At 39.1% G+C, this 15,171-nt stretch overlaps 1 protein-coding gene and 1 long non-coding RNA gene across 2 annotated transcripts; both read right to left on the minus strand.

Annotated features, from left to right (window-relative positions):
• Positions 1 to 1,141: 1,141 nt before the first annotated feature.
• LOC116256920 (F-box protein At5g46170-like) lies at positions 1,142 to 2,788 on the minus strand. The gene has a single exon (XM_031633490.2). The coding sequence runs from the start codon at positions 2,531 to 2,533 to the stop codon at positions 1,385 to 1,387; it is 1,149 nt and encodes a 382-aa protein (XP_031489350.1). The 5' UTR covers positions 2,534 to 2,788; the 3' UTR covers positions 1,142 to 1,384.
• A 1,563-nt stretch (positions 2,789 to 4,351) lies between these two features.
• LOC126410125 (uncharacterized) lies at positions 4,352 to 12,533 on the minus strand. Its single transcript, XR_007573525.1, has 2 exons — positions 12,019 to 12,533; positions 4,352 to 4,556 (listed from the first exon to the last, which is right to left on the minus strand). It is a non-coding gene; the product is annotated as an uncharacterized LOC126410125 (long non-coding RNA).
• Positions 12,534 to 15,171: the final 2,638 nt, after the last annotated feature.

Below are 15,171 nucleotides of genomic sequence, written 5' to 3' on the forward strand. Positions count from 1 at the left end.
TTCATGTGCTCATGGAACAGAATTGGAGAGACACCTGCACCGGAGATTGGACACCTTAGAACCCTCGTCGGCCACAGCCAAGGGTTTTTCACTTGGTTAACTGAGCAGGCTGTGCAGTGTGTATTACTTGCATCCTTGGTTGATTATCTGGATCACTGTAACCACAACCGTCCTTGACATTAATGTGGCTGCCCAACATACCACTCTCTCACTCTCTCTCTCTCGCTCTCTGAGGAGGCAAGCAGGCGATTCAGCTGGTTCCCACTAGCTGTACCGCCCTCCTAAAACCATTGAGTTTTCCCTTTTGAAGATTCCAAAGCCATGGTTTTAAAATCCAAAATTTCCTAAAATCCTGGATTTATCAGCAAATCTAACCGCCCCTGCCTTAAATCCACGGCTACTAAACGCAGTCATAATGATATCCAGAGAACTCACATTATAACTTTTCTATTTCACATTTAATCTTTTATAATCCTGTATATACCACGAAACTACATTAAAAGAGCAACGCCATATTCCATCCACTACAGGAGTTACATAATCAAAACATCTGACTGGAAGTATTCATGCACAAGCGCATCATGAAACAGAGATGATCATCAAGGATTATAGTTCCAAAGGCGGTGGGAATCAACTCCAGAGCTGTAATGAATTTTCAAGTTCCTGTCGTAGAGAGAGTAGGAAGAAAAGAACATTTCAAATGAATTGGATATTCTAGGACTCCCATTTCCAGAAATGGCCTACAGCAGAACTCAATATGCACTCAATCCCTAAAACAAGCAAATTTATTTCAATAATAAAGGAAATCAAAGCGAAGAGAAGCAGAACTCTGTCGAGTATTACTAAATCCCAGTCTTCCTAACACTAGCAGCAACAACTAAGACATTCACATAGGACCATCACAAACCATATGAACTAAAAGGCAACGTTAATTTGGCATGGGGAATAAAGTCTTCCAAGATGGGAGGGAAGTTGATTTCTTTGACGAAGAATTTGGCTTCTACTTTAGCCACCAACCGTTCACTCGATCTACATCTCAATTCTATGCAGTATGCAGTATGCAACAAGTACATGCAGAGGACAGGGTTAAGGACAAACAGCAGAAAACACAATAGCAGACGGCAGAAAGCACAACGGCAGATGCAGAGAGAGAAAGGGTCAACGTTAGCTCTTTCATAAGAGGGTGATCAAACTACACATAACCTACATTCCAAATTTTTACAATTTCTCCCTATCCCAAAACAAGCAAGAGAAATCCTAATACTTCTTCTGTTTCAGGAGAAGTGGGGTGTGATTTCCATGTTTCCTCCTAATCACAGACCACACCTCGCTTACAAAGTTGCGTGAAATGGAAAACGGGAAATTTAGCCTTCCGCCGTCGCCTCTAGAAGGAATTCATCTCCAAGCAATAGGTCCGGCGTTTTGCCAAGGAGGCGGCCGCAGTCCGGAACGGCTCCTCGAACGCCATGGATATCCAACCATCGCTCTCCTTCCCAACATGGTCGCTCGGACGGATGGCCATAAGAGTCGCTCCTTTCAACACCATTCCACCGGCCAATTCCACATAGGGGGCGTACCAGAGCTTCATGTTCAACGCAGGGACCTGCGTGCGGTTAGAAGACGCAGAGACGTTCAGCGGCTTCACCCTCAATTCCTGCATCTGCTCCTTGTTCATGCAGAGAACCCCCTGCCCGTCGGAGTCCGTCAGGACCAGCCGCTCCAGAGTAGGGTGCTGGCAGATGATCTGTTGGAGAAGAAAATGCCTGGCAGAGGCGGCGATTAGGGCACTAATCGTCCATACGACCCTCAATTTAAGCCCGCCATTAGTGAAGAAACTCTCTGGGATGCTGCCACCATCGTCGGAAGACGGCACCGGCGATTCGCCCGAGTCGTCTTGCGGGACAACCCTGCTGGTCAGTTTCTTGGAGGAGGATGATGAGAAGGAGGAAGCTCCGAGGATGACACAGCTGTCAAGGGTGGAGCCGAAATCAGCCTTCCATTTGAGGAGGACGCCATCCTCGACGCCCAATTCGCCGCCAGGGAGGACGATACTGAGGGACTGGATCTCGTTAAAGTTCTTGAGCACCTCCGTCGGAGAGTGGTGGGAGATCTCGGATAGGCTGCCAGCAGCGCTTGTGGCGGAAGAGGGCTTCTTTGGAGAGGAGGAAGAGGCGAGGATCTGAGTGAAGGTCTGGAAGGGCTTGAGGAAGAGAGGAACGAGGAGGAACTTTATCAAGTTGGAGAGCACGCCTTTGCCTTTGGGAGAGATGCAGGAGGAGTCATCGTCGGAGATCACGCAGTCGACCTTTATGAGGACGTTGTCGACCTGGCAGGCGAGAAGTTGGAAGCGCTTAGAGACGACGCAGCAGCGACCGAGGGCCTTGACATCGCCGATCTTGTTGAAGATGAGGAGGAGAAGCGAGTCTGGAAGGCGGTCGAAGTGGTCGGTGGCGTCGCCGCTACTGGAGTAGGCGGCCGCCTTCCCCAATTGGTGTTTCCCGCCCGAGACGGGCAGATCTGCTCGGTAAGACATCTGCGGACGAGGTGGGTGCTGCTCAAAACCCCCTCTGTAGGTAACAGCAGTGATGCTGGTGGTAGAAACCAGAGGGAGAGAGAGAGATCCGCAATCTAGGGTTTGGAAGGATGTGGGAATCGAAATATGGAAGAGGTTTTCTGATCTTTTTCCCTTGTCCAGTTGCTTTTCTTCAGAAAATTGAGAGAGAGAGAGAAAGGGGCAGAAAGGGGGAGGAAGAGGGCTGGTGAGACGATTCTCTCTAGGGTTTCTTATACGTAAAGGAGAATAAATAAGAAAAAGTGGTTTTTAAAGGGGTGAAAGGGAGAACCACAAAGGAGTCTTCATTTTCCTTTTAATTTCCTTATCCCCAGTTCCTTCTTTTCGCGTGTTGTGCAATAGGAAAGGAAGGACATAGGGACATCGGACACGCATCATATTGATCACTTGCTGGATCTGAAGATAAAAGACACGGTGATCATTGGCGATCCCCTTTTGCTATAAATTAAACATCTTTTTTAGAGAGAGGGAGAGAGAGAATGGCAGTCCACTGCAAAAGTCAAGCTTGATCTGGTGGTGTATAAGACAAACATTTATACACCGTTCTGTCATAAATAAGGTTCTTGGAAACATCACAACTAAGAAATCTTTTGATATCTTTTTCAAAACAGTATTTTTCCTTAGAAATACTTGGAATATGATTGCATGAAGATCCTAAGAACATATATAGAGGTAAAAAGGGACATCTACCATTTGGTGATTTAATTAGGTTCAAGGTCTTCCAGCTAGGAAAACTTCGAGTGCGAAGTTAAGTAGATGGGACGTTATCAGATATCACACTAAATTTTAAATTAGATTTCTAGGCGATAAAAGAAATTCATGAATAGTTTAGTAAACAAATTTAATTTCAGGGCTGAATCTTCTTCCCAACAAATTTGATAGATATTTGTATTTGATTGCACGTAAAAATTTGAATTAGTATTTCGTATCTCAACAACTGAATTCGAACGACTCTCAACACGATATCCGGTATACGAGTTTGATATGATTGTACCAGAATCCAATTCATTTACATTCCCTAGGTCCAATGCTAGAGAATATATCTCTTGGCATAATTGGCAGAGAATCTACCAGAGCCAGCCCATGCGAAAAAAAAAACTATGAAATTCATAAAACAATTTACACATTAGAAGCCTCTTTCGTTGCAAATCCAGAAAAATATTTTTCTGATTTTTTAGTTCCTCAGTTTTCAAAAAGCTGATTTTCCATTTTTCAGGAAAGTGTAGTGTTCGATAAATCTTGAAAATCTAGAAAATAAAATCTGACTTTTATTTTCCTTCTATTTGGATGAACCTATGGAATTTGAAAATAAATCTCACTCTATCTCTCCCTCTCTCTCCAAATAATAAGACGAGACTTGAGATGCATTTCTTCTTCCTTCACAAAAGCCAAAATCCATGAAAAAAGACAACAAACAATAAAACATATAACCACACATCCACATGGCACCAAATCCTGCGACGAGCGATCTTAATAGAGGGCGAGCACCAAATTTTGCATGATGCCCACATTTCAAACTATGACGTGATTTCTTGACTTTATTGAATCACATGTAACACAGAACTCTGGTAGCATAAAAAAGAAAACCATCAAAGTGGAATACTCAGATGGCACTGTTTGCTAAATCTCAATTTCAAACTAAACCATGCTAATATGCTACAGCTTGCACAGAAAAATGCCATCATCATCGCTAGCTTCTGCTCAATAATGAAAATATGGAACCAACATGCAAGTCATAACAGTAAAAAGATTGTAGTAATGTCATCATAACAGTAACAGTAAGGCAGCATATAGATTTGCATTAATTGTAATCGTTTCATCAACAAGACTTCTTTCAAATGGAACTGTAACAGTCAATTACTGCTAGAAGGCACAATCTTCTGCGCATCAAAATGGAGGTCACAAAAGGAAAAACAAAATATCCATCGGAACTACTGGTTCGAGAGAAAGAAAGCCAGAGTTTCATCACAGAATGAATCTCTACCTGCAAAGTATGGAAAAATGATTTAGTCTCATACCAAATAAGAACAAAAAAATAAAGAATTGAAAGTATGCTTGACTCAGTTGCAGCAACACCAAAAATTCAAATTTCAAAAAAGTCAAGAATAGACCATAATTAAGAATTTTGACAGAAAAAGGATCCCTGGAAACTGTTAGCCATTTTCGTGCGCTTATGGAATATTATATCATGACTATTCAAACTTTAAACAAGAAAGTGCCTGTGTTGTTTGTTAAAATCACTTGAAGCAATAACTTGCCTCGCAGCAATATATTGACTTAAAAATGAATGTTTATCGAGTTTTTTTTTTTTTTTTAAGTCCCTTTGGATCAGCGGTGAAGGAAAAACAATGCACTTTGATGCAGAAGACAGAAGGTACATTCAATTTCAGGCCACAACAGCTCCTACAAATTGTGGTTAGGTACAATATTTACCTCTTGAACCCTTGCCTGTTACAACATAAATTCCACCATAAATTCTTGTTAAAAATGCAGATTTGGGTTAAATGGTGTTAATGTGTTGGAGAATGCGACCTATGCTAGATCTTATGATACTGATCATCAATCAAGGCTTCTTACAAAAGCAACCACAGCGACGGCAGAAATCAGGTGATACCAGCCACTGTTAGGAGTAGAGTGAACATTGAACTACATGTAAATTAGGACAATTCATTTTACATGTATGAACAGAAAAATGAAGGTTGACAGCTGCATGGCCTTAGCCTATGTCACATGGGTGCGGGTACGGTACTGATTCGGACACGGTAATTTTGAAAATTGTGAGTACGCGGGTACGGCAAATTTTATATTCTCAAAAATGATAAAATGAAAAAAAAAAAGAATTAATGGTTCACACTTATAATGCCATAAGAAAGTCTCATACAAAACACAAACAAAACATTGTTTATCATAAAATGGGGAGAAAATATAGAATCTCAGTGGAAGGGAAATATAAAAGAAGGGAAAAATCAAAATTAGAGACAAAATTAAGTTTGAAAATATGATTCTAAATGTTTCAAAATGCAGCCGTACCCACGCACCCATGTCGCCGTACCCACGTACCAACACCGGTACCTAGGCAAATTACATGTACCCATGTCACATAGACCTTAGCATGGTGATCAATTTACTGACTCCAGCTTGTGCTGATTAAGTTCGTAAAAAAAACAGACGTGTCATATAAAGACTTTGATACGGGCCTACATCCTACCAGACTTCCTGATCCAATCCAAGTAGAAATAGTGCCGGTATTGATTAGCAACTGGTGGAGCAGAGCTGATTTTGCTTGACGAAATAAACAATTAAGTCCATGGTCCAATTGATTCATTGACATAAAAAGATGCCTGGCATGGTCTGCAAGGTCCTCAGTCTGTAATTCTTACTGCTCCTTTCTGTCTTCAATTCTTTTCGCTGGAAGTATGAACATGCTAGTCTTGCTTGTGATTGCAGACTTATACCACAATACATTTGATCACATAAAAGTTGCTATATGGAATGCCACTCACGCTGTCGATTCCTTGTGTTACTTTCATTATCTCTAACCACAAGCCTATCTTTGAACTAACTTGTTAAGCAGGTGCATTCCCACTTGGCTCAGTGTAATGCTCGACTATATGATGAACTTGGGATGAAATGTGCAAATATATCTTCTCATCGTCTAAACTGAGCCACAGAGCTTGACATCCTGAGGACCTGAAATGCTCATGAGCTTTCCACATCGTATCAGTGAACTCAGGAAGCAGACATAGTTCCTTCTACCAAGACCTAGTTATGAAGTTATAGTGCAACGATGCTGAATATCTCTTGCAACTTTTCTTGGCTATAGTTTGGTGTAGCAGTCATGCTAAACTAATCAGTTTTTTGCACAGGTCTCTCTTAAAAGCCTTTATATTATGAAATATATTATGGCAAGGTTCAAATGAGTAAATGAGTTACCTCGCCTAAGCACGCATATTCAGAATTTATTGAAACAAGGTAACAGATGGGGAAAAATCATAGCAACAGAGAAAGTAACACAAATATTTCTTAATAGCTCCTGGTCAAATTAACATCGTAAATTTTAGTCACAGTGGAAACTAAATGCATTCATGTTGGAACCTGATTCCTTCCTTGACACTGCAAAATTCTGCAGAAACAACCTCAAAAATAAAAAAAGGCTCATCTAATATTAGCACAAATTTCTGTTCAAGCTTCGTATATAATATCATCAAATCATGACTATTGAAACCATTTTAAACAAAAGGAAGACTCAAACACATGCACAGGAATTAGATGCGTTTTTTAAAAAAAAACGCCAGAAAATAAAAAACGTGAAAAAAAAGGTATTATATGCTTTTTTTTGCATTTTTATTAATTTTTATACGGGTATTATATGCGTATTATATGCATATTTTCATATTTTTATTAATTTTTATTTTTTTATAATTTTCAGGATTTTTTATCCAAAGATTTTCCCAAATAGCACTACCCATGACTGCACTTCTGAAGAAGGGAATAAAATTTGAACAGGGAGAAAAATGTAAACAAGGTTTTCAAACTTTAAAACAAGAGCTAACTACAGCACCAGTTTTTTTACTATCCCATCTGGAAAGAAGGGTTTGCTGTTTATATTGATGCTTCTAAGTATGGGTATGGAGCAGTCTTAATGCAAAATGGGCGAGTCATCACTTATGTGTCACGAAAACTTTGTCCACATGAGTGTAATTACCTGACCCACGACTTAGAACTTGGTGCAGTGGTTCATGCCTTGAAGATGTGGCGACACTACTTATATGGAGCACAATTTGAACTATTTACAGATCATAAGTCATTTATCTGTTTTCACAAAAAACTTGAACCTTCAACAGCGTCGTTGGGTGGAGTATCTAATAGACTATGATTTTAAGATGTCATACGGTCATACCACCCTCGTATGTTGTAGCAGATGCCCTTAGTCGCAAGGGTACTGTGACTGCAGGAAGTTTGATAGCTCAAAGATAGAAACTAATTGAGGAATTAACTTCCTTGAACCCCTTCCAACCCACTCCCAAAAATACTTACCTTTGTGCAATAACACCAAGTGATTTAATTGAAATGATTAGACAGAAACAAAAGAATAATCCTAATTACAGATTTTTTTTGTTGGACAGTAATGACAGTGTTAAGGCTGGTTATGGATACCAAAGGGAACAAAAGTAAGAAAGAAACTCTTGGATGAATTACATGGTTCTAACTTCTAAGTATACAATCCATCCAGGAGCAAATAAAATGTATCAAGATGCTCAACAAAAATTTTGGTGGCCAGGAATGAAATCCGATATTGTTGAACATGTGGCAAGGTGTCTTACTTGTCAACAAGTTAAGGCAGAACATCAAAAACCTGAAGGACTATCACAACCACTTGAGATTCCTCTATGGAAATGGGAGGACATAACGATGAACTTTATTATGGGATTGCCAAGGACTCGAAAACAACATGAAGTCATTTGAGTCATTGTCGATTGATTAACGAAGTCCACTCACTTCCTTCCAAGTTCCAATAAGAGAGAATCAATCATTAGAAACTTTAGCCGAATTGTACGTTGATGAGATAGTTTGATTACATGGTGTACCTCGTACAATTATTTCAAACAGAGATCCTAGATTCACCTCACGTTTTTGGAAAGCATTCAGCTTGCTTTAGGAACTAAGCTACATATGAGTTCAGCATTTCACCCCCAGTCAGACGGACGAACAGAGAGGACAATTTTAACCTTAGAGGATATGCTACGAGCATATTCTCTAGAATGAAAAGGCGAATGGGATAAACATGTAAGACTAGCTGAATTTGCCTACAACAATAGCTACCATTCTAGCATTGGCATGAGATTTTTTGAAGCTTTATATGGACGTCCATGCTGATCACCTGCATATTGGGATGAAATTGGTGATAAAAAAATAGAACATCCTTTGGTTTTACAACATTATGTAGACCAAATCAAGATGATGCAGAATAAATTATCAGCTGCACAAGATCGTCAGAAAAGTTATGCTGATAAGAGACGACGAGCGATGAACTTTGAAGTTGGAGACCATGTATTCTTACATGTGCCCCCATTAAAGGAATTTTCAGATTTGGTAAGCGGGGCAAATTGAATCCCCGATTTATTGGACCATTTGAAATCCTTGAAAGAATTAGTGAGACGACATATCGACTGGCAAGCAATGCCACCACAATATTCACAGGTTCACAATGTCTTCCATGTGTCAATATTGAAAAAGTATGTACCAGATCCCTAAGGAAGCGCGACCATGTTTATCCCAACATTGGACTTCAAGATGCCCCTGTATGCCACGACAAGAGCATAGGAGATGTCCACAGCCTCCACCACCATGACCATGACCTCTATCTCTAGGGGGTGCACTAAATCCACGACCATGACCTCCCGTAACTACTAGGCCAGTGGAAGTTCAATTGTCCGGGGGTTGAGAAATTGACACAACAAGGCGATTCAATTATTATAAGCATTCACCAAACTAGGAATATCACTGGCTGCGAGCATCAGGACCTTGGAAACTGAATAATCTGGAGAGAGCCCAGAAAGAAACAGAGCCACCATCACCTATTTCTAGTAAGTTTTATGGTTATCTTGAGTCTCTCATAGGCATATTTCATTGACACTAAAAGACCTATTTGATGTGCAACTCCCAATGGAATAAATTAGAGTTATCGGCAAGATCAGAAACTTTACAACACAGCAACAACTTCATCATGAATTATGGCAACAACTTCAGCAGCATTAACAGCAAGTTACCAGACCAAACAATGATGTCCAGTAGGTCTGAACAAAAATACGAATTCAACAACTAGTTCTGATATGCACAATGTCTCTTCAACTTTAGGCCTATGTCACATGAGTGCGGAGTGCGGGTACGGATGTAGATGCCGGTGAGACGTATCCCAAAAAATTTGGGTGCGAGGGTTCGGCGAGGGTGTATATATATAATATATTTATTTTATATATATAAATGCATGTATTCATAATATATATAATTTTAGCTTGTTTCTTAGCTTAATTTGTTCTTTACTTTTACTTCTATTACTATACATAAAGAAAGAAAGGGATAGAGAGAAGAAAAAAAATGGAAAATATTTTGAACTTGCACAAGAAAGGATGCGGTTGGGGTGCGTGTCAGAGCAGCACCAGCACTTGCACCAGCGTCATGTCAACATGGGTGCGGCCCCTTTTTTGAAGAGTCCGTGTGACATAGCTTTAGGGCCTTAGGCATGAATCTAATTCACTCAACGTCCTTCTGTCAACATCCTCAGGCTGTCAACATCCACACACTCTTGAGGCTCTACATGTCACATGGATTCACCTAACAGGCCATTGCACCCACACCGAAGCGGGTGGGCAGACGGGTGCAGCCCAACACGGCACAGGACACGGTCAACGCGTGTCCAGTGCAGTCTGCCGCACCCGTTGAAATAGATGGCATGTCAAAGCCGTACTCGACTCGAGTCAATGATGAGTTGGGTGCGCTCAAGACACGCGGAGGACAAAGATGTTCTCTTTTTAACGATTTTTTTTTTTTCAACTTGAAAATCATAAGCTCTTGTCGAACAAGAGTTTTATTTGTTTGGAGTTTTAAACGGTGAGGTTTTTCTCAGGTATAATATGGCGAGCTTGAAAAAAAGGGCAAAAATACGGTAAATTCTCAAAAAATTAAAAAAAACTAAAATGAGGAGAAAATAAAATAAATGAGAAACTAATAGATCACACAACAAAAAATAAGTAGATTTGCAACAAATAAAAAATAGAAATAAAGAAAAAAGCTGTTCGACATTAAAAAAATGAAAGAAAGGAAAAAAAAACTTCGTGTTTTTTCCTTTCTAATTTTTTTTTTCCAAAAAAAATGCGTTTTTTTTAAGTTTTAAATGGATTTCTATTTATCGTGTTTTTTTCCCAAGAAAACGTTTTTTTTTACTATGATTTCCATGTAACATGCAAGAAGTGATCAACAAGATCTACACTTTTCCAGCAATTGCACAGTTTGTTTTGGTTAACCATGTTCATGCCAGAAATTAGTATTGTGCTTTTACATAAGTATGCTGTAAGCATATCTATGAAATTTGAGATATTTTAGATTTAATAGATGAAGATAACTTTCAGTATAACAAATAAATCTACATAGACAAACTAAAACTAGATTGTTCACATCTCAAGAAATTGATTAAGCATGTGACTCTTTTAACACCTATTCTATAAGTTATTTTTAAGGCCTATTATATTTTATAAACTATAATATTCTATCAAAATTTTTTGGATCCTCTTTTATACTTTGTGAAAATTTTAGGAGTTTCACCGACAAGTTTGAAGTATGGATCTTTGGTTTTCAAGATTTGATGAAGGGCCAAAGGAAGATGAGTTTTATTACATATGTATATTTTACAAAGCATGAAATGGTCGAACCTAATATCAACCCTGCCAAGATCCTTTTCTGTTTTTAAAAATAGGTCACTTCATTTGTGAAATATCCATCTGAAATGTGCATGATGGAGACCTGTTTTACTCTTTTTTTATTGGATCTCTAGTAATGACATTGCTGAAAATAACTTAAAAAGCTAAATTGGCATGCTACTTAATTGCTATTTTTCAAAGTGTGTAGCAGACTTTCTTGTTGAAGAGTCCTTTTATCATCCCATGCTCGTTATCAGAATTCAGAATGTCATTACTATCCATTAGACATGTTAGTGTAATAACTAATCACTGACAAGAAAGCAACCATGTTCTGTTAAATTGGTTAAATAAATTGAGTTTTTTAAGTTAACTTTGTCACATTATTTTTGTGGGAGGAAAGTGAACGCCTATCACCAGAATACTAAGTGTTGACATTGGAGGGAAACACAAGGCCTGGTCAAGGTGAAGAAGGAGAAACATAGAGATGTTAGCAGTTGAAATTGACAGAGTCAAGTTGGGATGGTAGATGGAGTGGATGTGGACAGGGAAGCTACAAGTACCGGCTAGAAGAGTTAAATGGCTACATACATGCCACTATATCATTTGACCATATGATGGAGAAGCAAGTCAAAGAGCAACAAGCTTGCATCGGTTAAGAGGTAATCGATCTAAATTAACTTCAGACAACGTCAAAGCAACAACCAATAAAGAAATGGAATCGATTAAAAATAGCACAAGTTCTCTGATATGTCAAGGCATTCGAGCTACCATTCATCTTTCTGTTTAAAATTTCACAAACTTTGGCATGCATACAGGATAGACATTGACTCATTGACAGAAGCAATCAAACAGACATTGACTCATTGACAGAAGCAATCAAACAAAAAACCTAAGGATGCACCAAGTAGTTAAAGCTCTCGTCGAACACCGAATACATGACAACCCCAAACCACTTGCCTAGGGTTCACTCATGAATTAATCCAATTAACAATAGTAGATCGGATCATGGACCAATCAAAGAGAACTCACCTTTTATTCGGGGATGAATTGCTCGAGATAGACAATCGCCGGTGCAGATTCAGTTGCTATTAGAAGCCGCTGCGGCCATCCCACTGGTGAGTGACGAACAAGCTTGTACCGATGGCTGGCTGGTAGATAAAGTTTCCGTCGACCACCGACAGGTTATTCTAAGCCCGCGTCTCCTGTGTCGCCTTGGTCAGATCTCTCCCAGTCTAGATTCAGATGAAAAGGGGAGTGTGCCGTAGGATGCTTTCATCTCGCTTGCAGTTCAAATTGGGTTAGAGAGAGAGAGAGAGAGAGAGAGGTGAAAGCCCCCATAGACACGAGGGAAGAGAGAGGCGGGAGAGAAAGAGAGAGAGGCCAAGTCATCCAAGTGCTAAGGGAATGAGGAGTTGGCGGAGAGCTGAAGGAAGAGAGAGTAGCGCAGAAGCTGAAGGGAAGATTGAGGCCTGAGGAGGGATTGGACCGTCGAAGAGGGAAGGGGAAGAGAGAGAGGAGAGGACGAATGAGGAACCACCCCAACGCTTTCGTTTAAGTTTAAAATCACTTGTTGGCCACTATTCGGCGGTATTTTAAGTCGCGTTTCACTATCATAGATCTCAACGGTGACATCAGATCACCGGAAGTCTCATATTCATGATTTGAGGTTCGACCCCTCCCTTCATTTGATCTCAAATCCACGCCTGTTACAGTATAATATAGATTTGAAATTTAAGAAATTTACGGTTTGATAAAACTGTGGACGCTGAAATCCACAATTTGATAAGATTTCGGTTTTCATCTCTTGTGGATTTCAGATCCCCTGGAATTTGAGATCCGCGGGGAATCAAACGTATTAGTGATTCGAAAAAATGTTCAGTTTAGACTTTTTATTTTTTCATTTCCCTTTCTTTAGTTCTTGTAAGAACCTCCTTTTTACTAACTATGGGTATTCTGGTCATTTTGTGTTGCCATATACAACCTGTTCGGGCATAAGACTACCGGCTATTCAACACCCTATGTCGCCATAATTTCTGTTTAATAAGAGCACTTAGCGTCGGATAACATGTCATACTTTGCATGTGGTGTCAAATACTATCATTTGAGTTCACGAACAAAATTTTGTCATTCTTTGAGTCCTGCCACAGTAAAATACTGGCGTTTTTCAATGTCAATGTCTGTAGTGTGATCAAAGCTATCATTTTGATTTCCATTTTATGGCTACCGTTATTATTATTTATAATGACTTACAATGTTTCGCTAAAAGGAGGCCTATAGATGGAATCACGATTGTTGATGATAATGAGGATGAAGACAAAAGACATGGTAGTTGAAAAGAGTATAAGCAATGAATTGTGTTTGAAGATGACGTTGATGAGGGAAAAAATGATGCATCCGTATTCAAATAGCGGAGCAATCATCATGTGCAGATAGAGAAGATGAAAGTGTTTCGCAATGGTGAGTTTGATGTACACAATACCAAAAAACAAGGAATCACCCATGCATGGACAACTGGCGGTCAGTAAACTTCATTTTTTATCAATGTCTAACTTGAAGTGTTGGTGAAAATGGGCTTTCACCGACATTCAATGAAGGGTGTTGATGAACATTGGCCTTCACTGACATGTTTGGACTACATGTCGGTGAAAGTTCATTTTTACCAATGGTTAGAATGTGGTTGTTAGTAAAAATAATGATTTTACTAACACTTAAGTCTCCTCAAGTTTGAGAAGCTGCTATTCCAGCGACAAATGACTAGCGTCTAGAGGTTGCATCAGTATAATGTGTCTCTTCATCGACGCCTTGTGCTTCGACATTGACAACTTTCACTGACGTTCAGCACGAATCGTTGAAAGTTCTGCGCTCGCCGATGTTTTTAAGTTACACCTTTACCAACATCTGCCAGATGTCGATAAAGGCTTTCCCGATGTTTAAGTTTGCCTGAACCCTTCTTCCCCCCTCTTCTCCTTTCTTCTCTCTCTTCTTTTCACCAGTGATTACCACTGAGTTTTGGCACATATACTGTTTTTTCCTTTGATTTTTGGCATTCAGACAATTACTAGTAGATTCTTTAACCTTCATTTTGTTATTTATCCATTTGTAAATTATTTTACGGTATATTATTGTTTTAGGGCATGCATCCAAAATTTTCTGGCGAGATTTTATCGTTTTTTTGTGGGGTTTGGCTGTAAAAATTTCTAGTTACCTTTGTTGAGCTTGGTACTATCTCAAATACACTATCTCAAATACACAACCCACTTTTGCCTCAATTTTTTACCTCACTAGAATCTGGCCGCACCTTTCTGGATTCCGACACTGGCCAACCGAATTATAATGAGATACTATGCACGTCTAATTCTCCTATACATGAACTTAGTGATAAAATATTACGTTGATTGGATGTTTTTCTAAAGTGTTTTTTGATATTTAAATGTTTCTAGTCCTTAGCCTTTTATCCACCAAGCTTTACACGATTGCCACCTCACTGATGATATTTTGTGGTGCAATTTTTGTTTTTGTTTTAGAATATAAGAACATGGATATGTACCTAACCTCATTTAATACGTCGTTGTAACCTTGAACTTTGATGATTGAGTTTTGGTGTTGTAAATTCGAGTTGTGGTTATTGAGTTTTGGTATTGTGTTATACAACTATGAGCATTGGTTATATGTAGATTTGTTTAATTATGGACATGTAATTGTTCTTATGGTTTAATTGTAAGCAAATTTCTGTTTGCAGATGTATTTTAGATTTTCAAAACTTGTTTCAATCATCAATTGAAGAAAAGATATTTACAACTCTTTACTAGCATCCAGAGGTTGCATAAGTATAATGTGCCCCTTCACCGATGCCTTGTGATTGGGCATCGACAACTTTCACTGACGTTCAGCACGCATCGATTAAAGTTCTGCGCGAATTTCACCAATATTTCTAAGTTACACCTTTACCAATGTTTGCCTCACATCAGTAAAGTTTTTCTCGACGTTTAAGTTTGTCTGAACCCTTCTTCCCTCCTCTTCTTCTTTCTTCTCCCTCCAGCAATTACCACTGATTTTTCACATATATACCATTTTTCCTGCGATTTTTAGCATTCAGACAATTACTGGTAGATTCTTTAACCATCATATTTGTTTTTTATCCATTTGTAAATGATTTTATGGTATATTATTGTTTTAGGGCAT

This window comes from Nymphaea colorata, chromosome 6 (genome assembly GCF_008831285.2).
Source record: "Nymphaea colorata isolate Beijing-Zhang1983 chromosome 6, ASM883128v2, whole genome shotgun sequence".
NCBI classification, from domain to species: Eukaryota; Viridiplantae; Streptophyta; class Magnoliopsida; order Nymphaeales; family Nymphaeaceae; genus Nymphaea; species Nymphaea colorata.

Coding starts and splice junctions, on each gene's coding strand:
- LOC116256920 (XM_031633490.2), bottom strand. CDS start 2,533: ATGTCTTACCGAGCAGATCTGCCCGTCTCGGGCGGGAAACACCAATTG.